The 21,452-nt window shown below is 30.9% G+C and overlaps 1 protein-coding gene across 2 annotated transcripts in view; it reads left to right on the forward strand.

Moving 5' to 3' along the window:
• Positions 1-21,452, forward strand: part of LOC105152105 (small conductance calcium-activated potassium channel) — a 212,826-nt gene that overhangs the window by 169,070 nt on the left and 22,304 nt on the right. For both annotated transcript variants that reach the window (XM_087415072.1, XM_087415071.1), the window contains exons 5-7: positions 6,542-6,637; positions 15,296-15,717; positions 20,627-20,762. In XM_087415072.1, coding sequence (XP_087271198.1) covers positions 6,542-6,637; positions 15,296-15,717; positions 20,627-20,762 — 654 coding nt within the window. The remainder of the gene's footprint in view (positions 1-6,541; positions 6,638-15,295; positions 15,718-20,626; positions 20,763-21,452) is intronic.

The following is a 21,452-nucleotide window of genomic DNA, read 5'->3' on the forward strand; positions in this document are numbered from 1 at the left end:
TGCCTTCCATTTGAATGACAATTTATTTTATTTATCTGGCTAAAACTGCTGATTATCAAAAGTTTATTGGTTTGAAAATAATTTTATTTAGGTCAAAACAATAAAAAATAAAATATTAAATACTTCACTAATAATTAAACAATGTGATTAAAAACATATAATTACTCGGTATATTTTGCTTGTACTTATTCGTTTCAATCACACAAAGATCTATTATTTCGATTTCTGAGTGACAGTTTCATTTATTTCACCTGAAATTATATTGTTAAATATATAATATATGTATATATATATATACATATATATATACATATATATATATATATATATATATATATATATATTGTGATCATATCGTTAATATTTGTCGATAAATTTTATTTAATTCATTTTTAAGCTCTCTCTATATATATTACATATACTAAAATTGCCTTAAACACATAACTTAAAAATAGACAAATAAAATATTTTTTGCGCATGTGAATGCACAATATCCCTTGGACATTTATATTATATGCCTCCTTTATGCTTTTGAATATTTTTCGACAAGTTTTTCGCCAGATTTTGGGCAGACCCACTGATCGCTGTTAGGTTTATAATTTGACCAGAAAAGTCAAATTTACTTTTGTCACTCCAAAGGATCTATTTTCAGATCATCAATATGCTATCTGCCAGAACTGTTATTTACATAAATATGGAAATGTTTGAAATATGTACTTTACTTTATCTAATACGTATGTATATTAACGTTTAATAAATTATGAAGCGTATTTGAATTATGTGATCATATATTTATATATAATAAAGGATCACCGATTTTGACATATCACTTTGTTTTTGGACAATATTTCTAAACAAAAGCTAAAAATAATATTTTAGACAATAAAAATAATAAAGGTTCAGATTGATTTTGAATGATACGTCATGTACATACACGAAATCACATTCAGAAGAACGATATATATTTAATATACTATGTAATTTTTTAATTATTGATATGATTGTGAATCGTTATTTCTTTTTTTCGTTTTTCCACTGAATGTAATGTATACTGCATTTCTGCCAATTTGCTAGTGACTTGCTCTGAATGGATATTTCTGATTTGTAATCGCTGATAAAGACTCCAAAGTGAGCTGAAACGTTCAAAATAAAATAAAGATAATCATGAACATCTGAGTATTATTTACTTCGCCTATCTCTTCGCACCTACAACAGCGTATGACTCTCATTAGCTTCATCTGAACCTTTATTATTTTTATTGTTTAATATTGGAAGTCCTTATTTATATTTATATTTATTTATTTAATTAATTGTGTTTATAATATTTTAGCAAACACAAATATAAACTAAAGTGTCTTCTATGAGATAATTAAAAAGTGTCTTCTATCAAATAAGTAGTTTTTATAATTATTAAATTAATCAGTAGTTTTTATAATACTGTTTGCAATTTTGTAACAATTAAATAATTAAACTTACTTTCGTAAGATAAACAAAAATGAGCATCTAACAAAATGAGTTCCAAAACACAGTAACATTAATGTTACATATTTCTATTCTTTTTTTTTACAGATCATCTGTACAAAATACCTGCAAGTGAATGTATGTATAATTTTCTAGAATCTTTTTATTTCTGCATAAAATGTTTTTCATTCATTTATGTGCATACTTTATGCTGCTTTGTAAGACGCAAACATGTAAGTCAACAGTTTCATTTTAAAGAGTTTTCTTTCATAAATACATGCTTTTAACTCCAGTAAGGTTATTTGACACTATAATTTATGGTCAATTTTACAGATAAATATACCCCGATTTTATATTTAAAATCATATTATGAAAAAAAGAAAGAAAAAACATAAATAGAATTGATTCAGGAAACAAACATGAAAACGATATGATATTACTAATAATATAATCATTTTTATATTTAAACAATGTACTTTACAAAGGAAATCATAAGAATATTTTACTTTCTAGAATTTATTTTTAACTGATTTTGTATAGAAATAAGCCACAAATATGTAAACTTGAATTTTTATTTCTCTGCTTATTGAAAGAGATCATGTTTCTGTCAGTATTAATAAATCAGGGGTGTCTCTTTAGGAAATAGTACCGATGATTTTCGTCTATATATTTTTCATATGAGTTACCCAGTTACTTTTTATATTTTTCATTTATTTATATTTATTTTTTACATAATTTATTTTGTCATCTGACTCTGCATATTTTATAAATAGTAGCGCATTTCTCGACGTTGGATCATTCAGAGCTCAATCGGAGTTCGAAATCAGCTTGACAGATAAAACGTTAAACTTCCTTCTAACTTTTATTCTGTCTTACAAAGAGGAAAAGTTGGAATGATGCCCGTTGTATTTATTTCTAATTTGTGTTACAATTATTCTGTCTGATAGTATTCTGTCTGAAGTATTCCTTTCAAGATTAAATATTTTAATGTGAGCAATATTTCGTGAATACTCGTCGGATAATTCCCGACAAACTAGTTTCGGCAAGAAGGAAAGTTCTTCCTCGTAACTATCTCGACTAAAACGCACGCAGTAATAATTATTTACCTGAAATGCAAACGTACGGCATCAAATAAAAGCTCCGGGAACAACGGCCATGCGCACAAATTTTACAGCTTGTTACGGTTTGTTATGGTTTACACGCTGCATAATTTCGCGATAGCAATTTCGTATATCCATGCGAACATCGTACAGTCAACTCTTGAAAAACCTGGGCGAAAATAAATTTTGTACTTATGTACTTTATTCCTAATCCCTTAATCCATTTCTAGCGCGTAGAAATTTTATTTGACAGACGTGAAAATTCCGTGAGTGTCAGAAAAAATGTTACCTTTTTTGAGTCGAATAAAACAAAATTCCAGCATGAACGATAATGCGAAATTTTATAACGAAATTTTATAGCGAAACTTTATAACTTAAACTATACGTGACGAAACATTTACATGTTTATACCTGTTCTTTAGATCTCTTTTATTCTACTTACTAAAGCGTACTAAATCTACTCTCTCTCATAATGAGAATAATCCCTTTGATGTTTCAAACGTGATTACGCGAGTGGCTCATAATAAGATCATTTAAGTTTAAATACATTTCGCAAACGAGTATTGTTTCTGAGATTCGTAAAGGAAATTTCGCAAAGAGCAACTAACGTTTAGACTGGCTCCCTACGTTTCTTGCGAACCCTTAATCCCTTTCCATGTTACATAGCGAGAAGAGGCTTTGCCCAGCCAGTGAGCTTATTGTCATCGTTCTTCCGGAAAGCAGCTCGTTATTGCGATCTACAATTCATCGAAAATCTCGTAAATCGCTCTCATGCCAACACTGAGTAAACTATACATGTATGTAACCATGCAAGAAGCATTAGAGCTCTCTGAACAGCTATCTCCTCATTACAGATCCTAGGCATTAACGAGAATGACAGTTATCCCAACACAGTTTCCCAATCACAAATTATCAAAATTAAATGAAAACAGGATTAGTAGCATTTAGCGCAGGCGAGAGAGAGAGAGAGAGAGAGAATTATATTATATAAAATAATAAGTCAACATGAATAATAAGTCAACATAAAAATAGATCGTACGTTTCAGCTCAAATTTAACAAATTTGTAACACACAGAGATGTAACTCGTGAAGATTTCGTCTCACGCTGAGAAATTATCTGCAATAATTTGTTTTCCAATCATTTTCGACTGGGTCTCGCTTCAAGCGAATTTTAATCAAGCCTTAGTTACTGAGATACTTTATATTGGACTAAAACGAGTTTCGAATGAGTTTTGGTCAAAGAACTGCTAGATGAAAGGAGCGACGAACTGTAGACTTTAAACTTGGGCAAACATCTCAGATGAGCTTAGACTTGCCCGTCGTTGTGTATCGCGAGATTACGTTATGTGGTGTAGGCAGACAAAGTGAGTGCATCCGACGATGCATATGCGGAAATTACGCTATGTGACTCTCGAGAGGCTGGAAATAACATGCCACCACTATTAACGAAACCTAAAAACGCGATGTACCTCGTCAGGAATTAACTTTCTTAAATTTTGGGTTAAAAACTTAAAATAACAAAACTCTTAATGTTAAGATGAAAGCGACTATTTCGTTACATAATTAGATGATTAGATGTTAAAACAGAGAAAATTGCTCGTCAAGCGATTGGTTGTCCGATTGCGAAAATTTCTCGTTGTCTAATGAGAACATAAAGAAACATAAAAACGTTATGTATATAAGTTATTAAAACTAAAAAATTTTTAAAACATTTTTTGTACATCTGAAGAGGGCCTAAATATAAGTCGAAACATGTATTGTACTTCTAAACTAGTATTGTATTCTGTAGCGTTTTAATTTATTTTATTTAATTTTTCTATTTTCTGCAATTCTTGTTTGTTATATCTATTTTTAATTATATTTATGTTAAACGAATAATGGAGATTTTTTTATATTTTCTGACTCTTATTAGCCTTTTATATCATATTGTACTTTAAATTTTAGCAATGTCAGAAAACCACGATAAATTCAGGAAGGTTGTGAGATTTATAAGACGCGTGATACGTCACGCTGGAATTTTAACGCGATATCATAATTTCTTCACACCCTTATCCGGATGTGACGACGAAAAAGTCGACACGATTGGTGACACGAGAAAATACTCCAAGAGTATTTTTATTTTCCTCTTGATTTTGTTCAGAGTGATTTCTTGTACGTAATGTTACTTTCTTCTGTTGGAAATGTAGAAGAAGGAAGTTTATTTATACGTTGAAATTAATCTTTTTGATTATTATTTATTCAATTTCTGAACAACTTGTAAGTTCCTAGTTGTATACTTTATTGAGAAATTAAATACGTAGTAGGGTATCCTAAAATACGTTACTCAAAATACTATAACAAGAAAGTTTTCGGGACAATCGTATCAATTCAAAGAAACTAAAATTGACTGTCTAATCTCCTAATCTCAGCTCATTTTGATCAATCATATCCTTCATTTTTTACAAAAGCGATTTTATTTGCTATCTTTGTTACAATAATGATTAACTAACTTCAGAAAAAATTAACTCGTATACCATTTTCTATGATTATAAGGAATTGCTATTAATAATGTCAAAAACTGATTAAAAACCAAAAAGGGGATAAGAGAAATTTACTCGCCAACTTTATTTAAAACTCGTAAATAATATACATGGCGCCAAACTATTTTACATGCAATTTAATATTATTGTGTACTAGCAATATAGTTAAAAGAAGAGAATAAACCAGTCTCATCAACTCCAATTAACTTGGTCAGTCGATTAAATTGTAGTATCGTTAACTGTAAAACTGAAAACATAAATTTCTGGTAACTATAAAGAATGATATGTGGCATTAAAACAATTAAAACAATTAATTTTACTTTTTAGTTCCATACGAATGCGGCAATAATAATCATTATTTAATTGTTCCTGGTTTCTTTACAGTGCCAGGAAATTATGTTTTCAATTTTGCAGTTAGCAAAATTAAAAATTTTGAAATTTAATTAATTAAAAACTTTTTTAATAATTAAAAAAGTTAATCAGAGTTGATGAGACAGGTCCAATACTCTGCCATATCCTGATTGAGTTACAAGCTTTTTGAAAATTAACTCTCTACCGATCCCAGTTTTTCTTAATATCTAGCAAAGAAGTATTGATTTTTTTTATAATATAATTTACGAAAAAATATAGGTATTTAAAATGTCCCAAAATTAGCTAATTAATTGCGATGCCTTTATTCAGTATTTTGATGTTTATTGTCCTGTTTTTTATACGTAATACATTTCCGTCGAGGTTAAAAGGATAAATGGCGCTCGAAATACTGTAAGAATTTGTAACAGTGTATACATAGCAATTTAAAGCGCATTTAAAGCAATATATTTTATTGTAATATTCCGAGTTTCTCTCTAGGATATTTGTAGGACGAAAATATTCAATTTTTTTCTAAAATGTTTTTTTTACGGCGATCCTTTTTATGATCATTAAAGATGTTTGCCCCTTTGCTGGTCAAGTCGTAAATCGAACGCCGTTGTTAGAAGCCCCGTACTTGACTTTTACGATGTGGCAACAAGCAATTTTACAAAGTTGTATGCATATTTCATTATTTCATCTAAGAAGAGAGCAATCAACCATAAAACTGAAGTTTGATATTTCTACGGTTAATTGTTGAAGCTTAATAATTAATTTACTGATGCCTTTGAGCTCTCTTTATTAATCTATAATTTAATGGTAAAACATTAAAAGTAACGATCATTTATCTCAATTGACAGAAAATACCATAAATTTTTAAACACATATTTCTACTGTAGAAATTTATGCAAATTTTTATTTTTTAAATTAATAAAAGAAATATCTTCATATTTTATATAAGAATCAACAGTTGTCTTGTAAAATATTTTTATTCGTATGATTAATTGTAAATATAGAAATAAATGTTACATGAAAATAAATAAATATATAGAATTAAAATATCTTTTTTATTATTTTGCATATATTTATGTACAAAAATGTTTTATGTTTCAGGCCTCGTTTTTCTCGACAGCACTGAAAACCCTGATCTCTGTGTCTACTGTGATACTGCTTGGCCTCATATTTGCTTACCATGCCTTAGAAGTTCAGGTATGTATGATACATTTCTTATGATATAATAAGTGAATATTTGAATAAAATAAAGAAAGAAACGAAATGTCGTTTAAACAGAAAATAGGGTCGCACCTCTTCCAACTGTTGAGGAGATATATAAGTTGTTATCATCGTTATTGGTCCTTTATTCATTCGCACAATTGTCCCTTTTTCAACAAAATTGAGCTTGAAAGAATCGAAAGATGGACAATACGTTTTCCTGTCTTTTTAAATTTATGTATCGAATGTTCGTTAAAAAATGCTTGCGCATTATTGTTACTTGATTCTATTATAATATTTTTACGCTAAAGGATTATTATTATTATATGTATATTCATACAATATAACTTGCTCATACATACAAATTGCTAAAGCATAAATATAAATTACCGGCGACTCTAAATAACTACAAATAATCGGAAATAAAATAAATTTCTGGAATTGAAAGAAAAGAACTAAAAGGTGTTTCGCGTGCACATTATTATTATTAAAATCTTTTTATACTAAAGAATTTTTTCTATTATTTATAATACTTTTATAAATGACTAGAAGCGTAGATATAAATTACTGGCGACTCTAAATGGCTAGAGATAATTGGGAATAAAATAAATCCGGAATTGGGAGGCGTAATTCGCAGCGGTGAATCGGATTTTGCGTTTCGGAGGCCGAGCGCGACATTACGCCCGAGTGATTATGGAATTTAAACGGTACAACCATCATGCCGGTCCGGCCAAAATCGCGGATAAATCGATGCAACGCGGAGCTAATCGAAACGCCATCGCGAACACGATTTCAGATATGCGAGTGTTAATGCGGCGCTAATAAAAGGCCAATTACGTCGTGCAAATTTTATCTATTTGATGCATGACGCGACGTCATCGATCGCCGATTATTTATGCGTTATCCGGGACCTCTGTCTTTAAATCATTGAACTGTGAATTCTGAGTGAGCGACAATATATTTACGAAGTGATATGAATAAATGTATAAACTATCCTTTTCAATCAATAAAAAAACGTCTCACAAACTTAAGCGACTTGAAAATAATGGGATACTCGCCAAGAAAACTGCTGTTTATTACGGAATATTCATTTTTGTCAATTCTACTAACGGGAAATTTTTATCACGTAAACTGCAGATAAATTGCCTTTTTATTGTCGTTTTAAAATAAAAATTTCAACTTGTTACGCTTCGTAACACAGAAAACATTGCAAACGTTCTAGTCGTTATATTTTACTGCATGACGTTATAGCTAATTATAATTAATGAGTATAAATATAATTATATTATATTAAATTAAACATAATATGTTATAATTTATATTATATATTGTTGATTATGTTTAGTATATATTTCATTCTCAAAAAAAATATAATGGCAAAACAATAAAATGACAAGTTTTATTTTATTTATTTATATCAATACATATATATAACTACAATATATATTCTACATATGTACTAGTTATTTTATACTTGCAATGATTTAACAAATGATCGATATGGTTGCTAAATTAATATCATAATATAACTTCTATAGCTTCTCGTTATAGGTTTTATATACTTACTACTGTGTTTTTGTCTAAATGTATTATTACTTATATTTATACGTATATAATATATATATTTTTTCATATTATACACAGAATACACTGTTAAAAATAAAATGTTAATTTTAACTTAAAAACATATAATGGATTTTTGAGACATGAAAAAAATGTTAAAATTAACAAATATTAATTTTAATATTTTTACATGTCTCAGAAAGTCCACTATATGTTTTTAATTTAAAATTAACATTTTATTTTTAACAATGTACATGTAATATTTTGAAAACGTAAGGCGAGAAAAAATTTTCGATTCGTTATGTCGAATTAAAAGATAATCTAACGTAATAATGACATCAGAGAATAATGACAGGATTGGGGTAAAGGAAAACCTTTTCATTACTATATCCGGCAAGAAAGGAGTCTTTTTGCTAAGCTCTCGGTTCACTTCCGACCAGGTTGGAACTCGTTTTAATGAGATATCTATGGCTGGCACCGAAGCGAACTTCGCAAAATCGTGCAAAGCTTGGATTGGCTCGAACGTTTAAGCGTCAACTCAAATATTGACCGTCTTTCAAAATCACCGTAAGACACCCGTTATTCATCGGGTATTTTGCAAGAAAGTGGATGTGTGACTTAGATATTCGATTTCTCGAGCAGTTTCGAACGAGCGGTTTTGTATAAACATAAACTTCACGTTAGTGCGAGAGTATAGAATTTTAAAAACCTTGAAGAAAAGCAATGCGAGTCGTTTCATGTTTCAGAAAGAGATTTTCCGAAGATTTTTCAGCAACTTTTTTATTTTTATGCGCGTCTATCCTTTCAATGGATAGACTTTCGAAGTTATTGATACAAATTTAATTTATAGAATATAAAGATATAAATTACGCACAGAATTTAAATTCTTCTTCTATTTTGGCAGACTTATAATTTTGCAATGCAAATGCAAAATTGAAATATTTATATTTTTTTCTTTTATATAGATACGTATAATATATATATTAATTAGACTTTTGAGAAAAAAAATATTTATGAATTTGTTATGAATAAAAAATAGATTTTAATGTGTCGATGTGAATGGTTTATGTTATAGCAAGCTCACATTGTTGTTTCATGCCAATTTTAAGAAAACAGATTAATTTTAAACGTGGCAAATCAGGATCTATCACGAGTGTGTTTCTGGGGAATGTCGAAGCCAGTCGCAACGTGAACAAAAAGAAAGACGATAGCTACCAACATTCCTCACGTATCTCAAAACGGATAATTTTGGCTCAATGTGCTGGAAAAACGCTTTCGTCAGGCTCGTAGTCGTTACGCGATGCAATTTCGCGATATATTGTGGCTCCGATATTGCCGTGTCTCTGCAATTCGAGGAGAATCAATGTGGTGACATTTCGGGACCGAAGCAAGTCTCTCGCATTTCTGCTTTTTTTTCCCCATAAAAAGGAAATCATTCAGAAAGCTCAAGTTCAATAAAGTTCAGTGCATATCCATTACATAATAGATTCATACATAATTTGTTATGTAGATGAGAATGGCATGTCATTTAAAGAAAAAATTATTTTATATATGGGTTACCTCTCAATCTCATAATAAATATTTGGAACGTGTCGATTTCTCTTTAAGGAAAAACTTCAAATCGTTGTCTGTTGACTAGTGTCAATATATCGATCGCGACTAAATAATTCAAATAAAACATGAACATGTAAAATAAATTTCATATTTGTTATTTTCACCATTTATGTTATCACCTGCTATGAACATAGTTATGCAATTAAGTTCAGGGATGAAATTATTTATAGTTTATATCATATAAAACCTAATTTGTTTTATAATAATTTAGAACTAGGAATCTATTGGTGTCCGTAATTGCAAATAATGAGAGTAAAACAGAGTTTACAACTTCATGATCAGCCCGGGTACATCAAGCTGACTCACGCAATCTTTCGGCAACAACGGCTGGCTTGGAGCCTAATAGTCTACTGACCTTTCGGCACCTGTTGATTGTCGTTCATCAACGATTTGCATGCGCAGATTTGCCGGGATTCACCTGGCACTGCGAAACGAAGGGAGGTTTCCCTCGGGAAACGTCGTTCCGATCATGTCGCCTGCACAGATTTCTGATCGTCTTCCACCCCCTCCCCTCTCGCTCTCTTTCTCTCCCTTTCTCTCGTAATTTCAATGTTTATTTTTATTTTTATTTTCTACTTTATTTTATTTCATGTTTTTGATTTAGACAAATTCTATACGTTATTAGTTCTAATTTGTAAGACAGTTTCTGCGCTTGAGAGGAATTGTCCCAAAGCGCTCAATAAATAAACGTTTTTTTTTCCTTTTTCTGTGCATTATTTGGAATTTCAATTGAAAATGGACTAATCATAATTTTTTGATCGAATTATTATAATTTTAGTTGAAATAACCAGAATTTTTTATTAATATGTGATCAGAATTTTCTGATTGTTCATTTTCACTAGAATTTTTTTGTAATATCATATATATGTATATATGTACACGCGTGTATGTGTGTGTGTGTGTGTGTGTGTGTGTGTGTATACACAGAAAGAATTTTCTCTTAAAATTTACTCTGAAAATGGAGACACGGTAGTGTCTTGACGATAAGATATGGCATGAGACACTGCCGTGCTCCTTCACACATATAGTAGTCATCGAATAACATTGTATTTCGAAAAATTGTAAATTTCTCTTATTCATTAATAAAACTTCAATAAAATATAAAATAAGTTTGATTAATTTTACTGAAGTGCATGATAAAAATCTTTGAAATATTATATTATACCACAACTACCATATTTTCAGAGTACATTTTGAGAGAAAATTCTTTCCGTATATACTCGTATATATAATATATATATATATATATATATATATAAATATGTATATGTATTTTTCTTCATATTTTATAGATATACGGAAAGAATGATTTTACTGAAATATGTAAAAATTTTAATATTATATATAAATACAGATGTTAAAATAATTTTTTTACTGGACCATAAAACTAATTACGCAGAAAACTCAAACATGATGAGCAAAGCTGCAAAAAGTTTTAATATTCCAACAACCATCATGATACTGAGCATCCTATATAATTATTTTGAATATGTTACTAGAATATTAAAAATCTTTGCAACATTATCATCGATGCTTAAGCGTTCTCATACACATAATTATTTTGAAGGTCCAAATATTGTTAAATCTATATTTGGTTAAATTTAAAATATAGTGTCAATTTGACACCATAATATAGCGTCAAATTTAATTATTGTATTAGTATAAAATGACGATACACTAAATAGGAGTAGTGATATTAGATTAAATTTGACATTATAAATTAACAATGAATAAAATTATTTTCAGATCTGTATTAAATTTTTAGATATTTTAGCAAAAAAAAAATCGTTCTCTCTGTATGCCGACGAAATTTGATAAAACAAAAAAGAATTGCAAGTTTAACGAACGTTTATTCAGTTCCACGAAATTCGTTATTAATATTCTGTGTATCTTTGTCCTCATCGCAGAATCCTGTAATACTATATAACCTCTTACTTCAAAGCTCATTATAGGGTATCCACGGTTCTGCAGCCGCTCAGATAACGTGAAGTTTAGAAGGTGCGACATTACTATAGATTCATGGGTCCATAAATCAGTGATCAAGCCGACCCTACAGTTAGACCCTCAAATACACGCAGCGCGCATCCGGCAGTTTGCATTTTTGCTATCGTCAACCGTCTTTGTGTTGCACATCCCATCTTTTACGGTTTCACGGTGCACAGTGAGTTTTTTTTTCACTTTTTCATGTTGCGCGACAATCTTCGTATCTTCCGAATTATTCCACCGGATAAATGGACTCCCACTGCATTATACTAATCTATTCAGGACGTCGGCGGGTCGCATCTTCCATGGCCTCAGCACTAGCTGAGAGATACGGGCTGCAAAGTATCTACGATGTATCACGCGGATGAGATATCGCTAAAATATAAAAGATCTCCACGTCTCGTGATGGATGTATCATATCCCGAGGATCTTGGAGATCCTCAGAGTGGAACAACTCTATTGTCGAAGCGGTGAAATTTAAAATCGTGTGGTTCTAATCGACACGTTAGAGCGGGGGAAACTTAAGGGATGATTTATGATGCTTCAAGTCCTAATGACCTCCCGCATAGTGTTCCGATAGTAATCTGATATCGCGTAATACATAAGTAATTAATGAAGTCAGGTTGGATTTGCATATCATTCTCATGTTTCTCAAGTACTATAATATTTTAGAAATTATTTTCTAGATTATTTATGATGAAAATATTATATGAATTTATGATTTCATTCTCGACAATACAACTGTTATACTAACATATTTTATATTAAATTTATATCATTCAATGGGAAATTATAATATTAATATAATATTACTGTTTATTTATGTTGTGCGCAAGTCTAATATAAAAAAAAAAATAAAAAATAATGAATCGCAGTAAACATCAAGTTACATATAACATGCCTGTTGTATTTCCTATTCAACATTATAATTGTAACATAACACGTGTATCATATAACATATGTATTATATTAGAGTTATATTGTTGAGTAAAAAATTACAAATGGTACATGGAAATGTGCGTTTATATTCGTGAAAATCTTTCCGAATAAGAAAATGAGTAATATGAAAATGAAAAAAAAAGTCCGAGGCGTCGAAGACCCACGAAATCAAAAATCCTTATCACAACACGATACAAATCACGTATTACGTGCCTCGAATGATACGTGTGTTTGTAGTGTGTAGGGTCCTTTAACACGATCTGTTTAGATCTGACAGGATCGTTACAGAGTTAAGGATGATTTGTTACTGGAATGGCGGTGGCGTGTGTACGGTTACAACATGTTCTCTCGCACGAGATAAACGGCGATAAACAATGAGTACGTGGCGCGGCGTTTTAATCAAGTCAGGGCAAAGCGGCTGGAATTCATATTAATCGGGCTGGAGGCTCAAAGAGCGAGCTCTCGTATCTGGAATACATGGGCTCATTTGTCTCGATTGGCAATTTCGCGCAATCGACGTATCGAAAAATCGCTTTGAATATGCGTATGATAATATTGAAGGGTTGAGCATTAATTTATTCATTTATCTGTCCGCTCAACCAACAATTGTGCGAGATAGGCAGGTTTAATAGACATTTTTCAATAATGTTTACTTCGACGAGTAACTGAACAGTTAATAATATGTTTCAATTAACTCAGTCGTATTACATATTAATCGTGAGATTTGTCGATGAAAGCTTATCGGAATATTCAATAAAAAGAAAGTAAATACCCGAGACCTTCAACGTAAAGAAGAACATGTAAAATAATCATTATAAAAGCGTCTCTTGATTAAATATTCCTCGGAATAATTATCGAAGTAATATTCAAGTATTTAAATTCATCGAGAATAATATTAGAAATATTATTACAAAAGCAAATATTCCTCCGAATAATTCTTGGGATTATTTAAATATTTGAATACAGAAATAATGTTTTAAGTAATAATTTATAGATTAAGTAATAATTTATAGATTATTACTTTTAATAATTCAGCAGAGCAAACAAATTATGTCAACATGATACATTAAAATGAATCGAAAAGTGACCTTTTATAATCATTTTGAAGTCAATAAAAACAATACAAAAATTAAAATTGGGGCTAGAAATTGATGCTGTAATTAGTGGGTTAAATAATTAATTAAAAATTTAATTTCACGTGTATTAAAACTAATGTTTTGGTTATATAATAAAAGAACGTACGTTTTAGTTGCTTTCTAGCCATCATCAGCATTTCTATAAAAATAGAAACAATAGTCATTAATAAAATTGTTGTGCAATCCGTCTACGAAATTTCTTGCGGCCAAACTTTCATAACAAGATAGGGATCGAATATTCATCCCACCAGTTGGACGATAAAAAAATTGAGTCCTCAAAATCACAAACAAATATGTTCAAATATTAAAAAACTAGTAGTTCTCCGCGTCGTGAAAAAAGGGCGTAAAATAATTACTTAAAAAAGAAAAAACAGTCGAAGTGTCCAAAACACTCCAAAAAATTGTGAACGAAACGTGTAAACATGACGGTTATATATCTCAGTAAAAACTGTTTTTACTGAGACGTGTAACCGTCATGTCTACTGCTCAGTTTCGTTCTTTGATTTTTAACTGTGTTCTAGCCACTTTGACCATTGTTTTTTTCTTTTTAAGTAAATATTATACCACTCAGAGAAATGTTTTGGTATGTATAACCATTTATTTTGTTGATATGCGGCTAACAAAAAAACTTTCTTACTTTTTTATTTAAAAATTGCGTTGTTTTAATAAAAATTTGATTAATCTAATCAAATTTTGATTACAACACAATTTTTTGTTATTTGAAAATTAGAACAATATAGTTGTTAAATGAAAAAGTAAAAAGGTTTTTATTAGTCACATATCACAATAAATGATTATATATGTACCTATCAATTTTTCTCAATGTATATCCTTTTTTCCCATCGTGGAGGATTGCCAAATTTTTTTGATATATTAATATTTGAACACATACGTTTGCATCTTGAAGGCTTAACTTTTTTACTATCCAGTCGTCTAACTAGTTATGAGATAAATATTCCCTGACTTGTTATGGAGTAGAGTTTGACCGAAAAAAATTTTATAGACAGATTGCACAACAATTTAACGATACAATTTATGTATGACTGTTGTATTTATTTTTGCATGCATTGGTAATGGCAAAAAAATAACTGATATGTATCTTCTTTTGTTATATGATCAAATGCCAAACATTAATTTCAATACATGTGAAATTTATCTTTTTAATAAATATTTAGTGCACTAATCGCAGCGCCCGAATTTTTATCTTTTTATTATCGTTGAAACCTAAAGAATCTAACGTTTTTTTTTTATTATTATTTTGATATCATCATGACTGTTTGTTCTGCTTGGGTGTATTTCTAAGGAAAAAAAATTTCTCCGATTTAAGCACACAAAACTTCAGGCGACATTAGACAGACACGTTCCGGTTGTGAGAGTGTTATCTCTTGTTATCTGTCCATTTTCTTTTATCGGGCGACAGTTGTTCATGATCGATAACTGCGCGGACGACTGGCGGATCGCGATGACCTGGCAGCGGATCGCGCAAATCTCGGTGGAGCTGGCGATTTGCGCGATCCACCCGATCCCGGGCGAGTACTACTTCCTGTGGACGACTAAGCTAGCGAACAAGAACGGCGACATCGGCTCCAAGTGGGTGCCGTACGACGTCACTCTCTCGCTACCGATGTTCCTCAGGCTCTACCTCATCTGCCGGGTGATGCTGCTACACTCGAAACTCTTCACGGACGCGTCGTCGCGAAGCATAGGGGCCTTGAATCGCATCAACTTTAACACCAGGTTCGTCCTCAAGACCCTGATGACTATCTGCCCGGGCACGGTGCTGCTAGTCTTCATGGTCTCCCTGTGGATCATCGCCTCGTGGACACTGCGACAGTGCGAGAGGTAAGAGAAACCGACCCTATTTGTGTATAGAAGATAAGTCACTATTGTTTATTCCCTGCGTCAATAAAATCTTGGATTACATTGGCTCTAAAGAGTAATGGATTCATCATTTGTTTCTGCTATTATAGCAAACCTCATTAATCAAAATTTTTCAATTCTCCACGTCTAACAGTTTTCTAGCTACTGATGCTATCAAAACTAGTGTAGCCAATATCCAATATTCGAATAAATGAATTAATCATGAATATGAATACGAGAGTATGAATATAATTTTTTATGTATGGAAAACGAATAAATATTTTTTATTCAGTTTAAATGAATATTTGTAAGTATGATCATGCATCTTTAATTCGCATTTTTACTCCTTTTTCCTTAAAAACAGACAACAATTCTCATTTTCATCTTGGTATAGTCACGTTTAGACAATTTTAGTAAAGTTCGAAGGCAAAATATTTTACGAACTGTATAAGCAATTAAGTAATTACATTTGCTTATAAGTCAAGACATAAGAAAATACAGGTTTTATAGGTGCGTTTGTCGTCAGAAGCTGATAGTTTCTGACAAATAGTTTCTGACGACCTTGTTAAGAGTAGGGTAAACATCTTTATTATTCTATATTCGAATTCAAATTTTAAGTAGGGAAATAAAAGTAAAGCTGATGACAAAATTTAGTATGAAAACAGTAAAGTAAATTATTTTCTGTCACTAAAGCCAAATATTTACTTACTACAGATCATTAGTTTATTATTAAGGAGAAAAAGTTGCTTATTAGAGCTTTTTTTTAATTCACATTTTATTTGAATTTATATACGAATACTCGCTAAATTATTTATAGAACATTTATAAATAAATATTTGTTTAACTCTACAGTTTCAAATAAATACGTGAATAAATATTGTTTTATCGTGAAAATTTCAAATGAACAAAACTTGTAGCTCAATTACTTTTTTTGTATTTACCAGATATATTAATCAAAACATAGTCGCTATTTTCTGCTTTTAGTGTTGCATTAAGAGAAAAGTGTTTAATATTTTTAACTTACATGTATAATTATATGGTAAAATAATTAAGAGCTTTATTGTTATAGTTATTACTACTATTATGCAGCAATAATATATATATATATATATATATTATTGCTACATAATAGTAATAATAATTATAACAATACATATTATATCTATAGTAGTAATAAATATATCTATATTTATATAATATATCTATAGTTTTATATATATATATAAAAATATATAATTGCCACCAAAAACGACTATAAACAATCATAGACATTTTCATAGTTATTAATTCTTATATATATTTTTCAATACATATAACTCTATATCACATCACTCTACATCTAATATTCTTGAGGCTTTCATGGATGCTTTCTATAAAGATTATGCGGATTTCGCGGGTTTCCTCCGTGTCCAGATCCATTCTTGGAATGCCAACGTTTCATGAACCTTGCAGTCCACTTCATCAGGGCGAGGAGCAGCTTGATACTCTTTCTATACATATATATCTAATTATTACTCTAATTATTAACATTATAGCAATAATAACTTAAAAATGAAGCTCCTAATCATAATTATTTTTTCAATGCAATTACAATCCCAAGTACTAAACATTTTTCTATGTAAATTCTTTAGTAAGAAAATATTTCTTCACGTTCTTTACACGATATAGCAACTGAAGCTGTTAGCGATGGCAACAGATTTCGTTTTATCCACGCGATCCATTATTCGAAGGGAGGAAGAGCAGTGACACGTGCATTTCGGAATCATCACACAGCTCTATGGTTGTGACTCATTTGCGTACGATGATTGATCTACGAGCTAATGGCGCGTCCGTCCGTCGCTCTACCGCGCCGTAATAATAAATCTCAGTGCATCCTTCCGCCAAAGCTGGTCGGAATTCCCGATTGGGGTCGCTGGCTGGCGATCGCAGAGATTTAGCGGATCTCGGAGACTGACTGATAATTAAATTCTTGCCGTAAATAGTTGCGCCGATTTCAAGAATAATCAATCTTCACCCAGACGATATAAGGTGTCTGCCATTGATCCCTACAGCCATGTATACCTCGGAGAAAAAGGATCCTTCTTACCTGCCGTCTTCTAAAACCCACTCGCTTCTTCTTAATGGATAATGGGAGTTTTCCACCCACGTCCTTAACTGAAATATTTATCAGTTGGTGAAATATGTGTCGACATGTTACTGGCTGCTTCTAGCATTCTGCATCTTCGATACAGAATGAACGGTTTTAAACCGTAATAATGTCGACTGGCTGTTTCATTGTTGTTCGTAGGCAATCTTCGGAAACGGCATATTTGATTTATCGCCCTCCACCTTTATTCGATAGTCGATTATGATAATACGCTCGATAATGCTAGGAACATTCAGCTTTCCGATAAATTTCCGACGTATGCTAAATGAATACGAGAATATCTCGAACATCGCAATACCTCGTGTTTCAGCAAATGAAACGGTATTTACGAAAGGAATTTCAATTTTTATTCAATGTTTATTCTGATAATTTTATATTTTTATTTTATTATGTAAATACGACGCGTACATGAAGATAAAAAATATCTCTGTAATAGAATTTTTTTTCAATAATCGTAATTTTTTTTAAATGTCCATTTTGTTAGTAACTTATTAACGATATTTTAGCCAATGTTTAATATTACAAATTATGATGTTACGAATTATAAATTATGCTATGGCAAAACATTATCAATTTCCATTACTGTCAATTCAAACATATATCATGTGAAACATTATAGTAATAGTTGTATTAAATTTATTTAAATCTCTATTTTGTAAACGTTGTTGGCGGTATTTAATAAAGTTTAATGTCATGATTTTCAGTGCATCATATAGTAATAAATTATGCTTCATGATTATCATTATCAATCATTATTATGAATTTCCGCTGCTATCAGTTTTCTCGTAAACTGCGTATAGAATGTTTATTTAACAAAAATAAATTAATATTTCCGAATCCATTTTACAAAATAAATCATCGTGTATGATATCGATCAGCGAAGTTGTATTATTCAATTAACGCGTGCGGTTCGAGATTATCGAATTTGCGGTCGCGTATTTGCATCTAAATTCAAAATTAAAAAATCAATTTGATAATTTTGCTCTCACATCAACGTATGCATTGTGCGGGCCCCGCGGCCAATTTTACTCTCGGATTATGGGACCGGAAATTGTCACGAAATACGAATGATATTTTATTCAGTGTGCATCTGCACATGGCCGCACAAATTTCCAGGACAATAAAGCGATTTTCACGGCACGCGGTTAACAATCAGTCATACAATCAGCGTTACTACGAGAATAATCCGTTTCATGGGGTTTCTATGGAATGGACCGTTCGTTACATTAAGCGCAAGTCATCAATTTTATCGGAACCAAGTGGGAGTGGAAGTTCGTTACACAAGTTAATCTCATTGAAAAGATTTTCTTTTTTGTCATTAATTTTTGTTACAATAGTAAAATGTGATTGCGCTACGATTTAAAAATATTAATCTTCCGAAGCTAAAACCAAAATCTGTAATACAGTTACTGATATTAGATCTGTAAGATCCATTTAATTTATGTTAATTAATAATATTAATTGAAGTGTGTCATCGCAAAACGTTACAAGTGCCAAAATTTTTATTGTATGAATGGGTTATAAGTGCTGTGTTCTATTACAAATTAATATTTAACATGAAAAATGCTGCTACAAGCGGAGAAAAATGGGTAATGCAATTCATTTTTGGTTGTCAACAATATATTTGTTGATAAACTATCATATACATAGTTATTATTACTTATATTATAGCAGTAATTTACAAAATTTTTCCCTTAGTGAAGAATATACGATTCTTTATATATATATATATATATATATATATATATATATATATATCATCTTTCCAGGTAGCAGCTGACGTTATTTTGACATGAAAATAAGGTCTTTAATGTCCTTTTGATATCAAAATGACGAGTAACGTCAGCTTGGTATCTGGAGTATCTATTTTGTATACGTCTATCGATAGGTGTCGGTGGCATTATATATCGTTGCAGATATTTTGTATGGTGAAAAAGCTGTGCAACAACACATAATGACACCGACAACAATCAATAGAGATGTAGCCTTGGTTAGGATTTTTCGTGATTACAATTTGTTGTCCGGTGAAGCCGAAATAATCAACCGACCGAGATATCAAAAGCCGGAACTCTTAATGAGCTCTAAAAGATGGTTTTACCAGTCAAAGGAGAAATCATGTAACATCAACCGTGTAACGAGGCCGTTAAAGCCGTTAAAGCTTTACGACGTTGGATTACAGCCTGGCACGTCACTCGCATTGTCATCTCAATCCTCTTTGCGCCCGATAATGAATCTCGTGGGGGGCATAATGTTGTCTTTCATTCTGCATTAGCCCATCCTAGAGCGGTCGCTCAGCTCTCCGGTGAAGATTAAACACCGGTTACGACAAAACGGACGTATCGAGTCGCCAATAAAAAGAGGAATCGAGGAATTCGATAATTTAAACCGTAATGTCTTTCTAATATCGCGAACATTAAAACAGATATCTTGAAATGACTGTTTCCCACAATTTAATATCAATTAAAGCGCATGAAAGGAATCATTACACAGTGCTCTGAATCTAATTATTCTTGATATCCTCTTAAGGATAGTTCGAAAAGAGATTATCTGTTTCTGAATAGAGTATCTATAATTTTTAATCCTTTTAGAAATCTAAAGTCTTGAAGTTTCGAGTATCTTAAGGTCTGAAATATTCAATTCGTAGAATCTAAGAGTTTAAGAAACGTAAGATATCAAGACATTCATCTTCGCACGCACGCTTCATCAATTAATTAAAGTAATGCGTCTGTCACTTTGCTACCGCAGATTCCACGATGAGGAACATGCAAATCTCCTCAACGCCATGTGGCTCATCGCCATCACGTTCCTGAGTGTCGGTTTCGGTGACATCGTGCCCAATACATACTGCGGTCGAGGTATAGCCGTCTCCACCGGAATGATGGTAAGGATGAGAATAATGCAGAACATAAACTTAGCTTATACAAATCAAGATTCTTATCGTTCTTGCAAATTCTTATCGATTATTTAATGCATTACTTGCGACGTTGATCCTGTAATAGAGACGCGGTAACGTTGATAAAGCATCTTCTGTCAAACGTACAATGACGATTCGCGAGAGAAATGTAATGCTGTTACAAGAAAGATTTAACTCAAAAGTAATTGTATATTTTTATTTTAATTAAAATTATTTTCTTAAATGAAAAAAAAGGAGATATTTGGATTTCTTTGTTGAGAGAAAAAAATGATTGCAATTATCATAATTTAACTATATAGTGGTTCTACATAATCATACAATATATTGTGAAAATAATTGTTCTTTATTTTTCTTTTATACATTTTTTAGTTGTTATTTACATAAATTGCAAGCACATGTTAAACAAACAATTATATTCACTAAAGTGATTGCACTTAATACATAAAAATATTTGTTTTATTTATTTCATATCTTGATATTTTACTATATTAAATTTGAAATCATCATGATAATATACAATAATTTTTTAATAGAACTATAAATATGAAGTTATTATTATTGCAGTAAAATGATTATAAAAATAACAATAAAAGTATTATTTATTTTATTGTTCAATTATAATCACAAATACTACACATTTTTCTCTCAGTGCTTAAA

This window comes from Acromyrmex echinatior, chromosome 17, assembly GCF_024713525.1.
Source record: "Acromyrmex echinatior isolate Ae372 chromosome 17, ASM2471352v2, whole genome shotgun sequence".
NCBI lineage: Eukaryota > Metazoa > Arthropoda > Insecta > Hymenoptera > Formicidae > Acromyrmex > Acromyrmex echinatior.